The 1,406-nt window shown below is 38.8% G+C and overlaps 1 protein-coding gene across 1 annotated transcript in view; it reads left to right on the forward strand.

Moving 5' to 3' along the window:
• EDIL3 (EGF like repeats and discoidin domains 3) overlaps positions 1 to 1,406 on the forward strand; it is a 430,122-nt gene that overhangs the window by 400,172 nt on the left and 28,544 nt on the right. The window contains exon 11 of the mRNA XM_019518185.1: positions 1,073 to 1,228. Coding sequence (XP_019373730.1) covers positions 1,073 to 1,228 — 156 coding nt within the window. The remainder of the gene's footprint in view (positions 1 to 1,072; positions 1,229 to 1,406) is intronic.

Raw genomic sequence — 1,406 nt, forward strand, 5'->3', positions numbered from 1 at the left:
GCGCTGGCTTCTACCCTGGGGGGTCTTTAAAATGAGGCTTGTAATTACCTAGCTGGGGTGATATGAGCTTAAATTTACCAGGGGTCATATAAGCCCAATATTCATTCCTGCCCAGGGCAGGGGGTTGGATTTGATGATCTGCTTAGGTCCCTTCTGACTCTATACCTATGAACCTATGGACCTATGCTGCCCAGTGTGTGGGGTGTCCAGCAGCTCCTGTGTCAAACTGGCCTGCACACTGGATCTACACTGTTTTGAAGCAAGATGCACTTAAATAAAGAATTTAAATCAAATTCTGTGGCATGACATGCAGTTTTCAGGCAACTCCCTTTGCAATGAAAAATGCATTTCCTAGTTAGAATGGGTGAGGAAAAATATGGAAGTCAACATAGAGCAAAAGGTAAGGTTCAGCATGCCAGGTATCTGATGAATAGAAGGAGCAGATACAGTGTAAAAATGATTGGGCCAGATCCTCAATTCATGCAAATAAGTGTAGCTCTGTTGAGGTCAGTGGAGCAGTGCTAATTTATGCTAGTTAAGGATCTGATCTTAGATTGAAAGGGCTCTTAAAAGACAGATCCAATGAAAAACAAATTACAAGCAGTGCCAGACCGTGCCAAGGGAAGTAGGTTGAATTAAGAAAGAAAAGGTACATATCATTAACATCAAGTAAGTATGTGACAATATCAGCCTTAAGTTATAGAGATATGTGAACACATATGTGAACACTGAAGCCTGGAGAGAAGCACCAGTTATTTTAAAATCCCTTTTGTATGAATGAAAAATGTTGGTTCTTACCATTCCAGTAGCTGTATTTCAAATCTTGAAAGAGATTTGTGTGTTTCAGTTAATGAAAGGTAGAGGAAGTTCTGGAAATTTGTTTACAAAATCCTTGCTTGGTTTCTTGACAGACCTTATGGCTTTCCTGAATTATCCCGAGTATTCCTCATGCTCTTTCACCTCAGAGCTAATGTGACACGATCCAGAATATCTTCTTTTGCAGAATATGAAAACACGTTATGAACTTGAAATATTTTAACTGTGCTCTATTATATTGTTTTTCTTCTTACAGGTTGACCTCCTTGTTCCTACGAAAGTGACTGGCATAATTACACAAGGAGCTAAAGATTTTGGTCATGTACAGTTTGTGGGTTCTTATAAACTTGCGTACAGTAATGATGGGGATCACTGGACCATATACCAAGACGAAAAACAAAAAAAGGATAAGGTAAAGTAACAAGGCAATTAATATTTGAGTTGCATTTTACAGAAAGCTAAGATTATAGTAACATAAGTGCTGCTAGCCTGCAGGTTAATGTATGCTGTCTGCTTTATGTGGTTCCTTATGCTTATGGTTCTGCAGATAAAAGTCAAGGTGACTAGAAAGGAATCATAACACAATGACA

The sequence above is a fragment of the Gavialis gangeticus genome, unplaced genomic scaffold, assembly GCF_001723915.1.
Source record: "Gavialis gangeticus isolate Ggan-Ray unplaced genomic scaffold, GavGan_comp1, whole genome shotgun sequence".
Lineage (NCBI taxonomy): Eukaryota > Metazoa > Chordata > Crocodylia > Gavialidae > Gavialis > Gavialis gangeticus.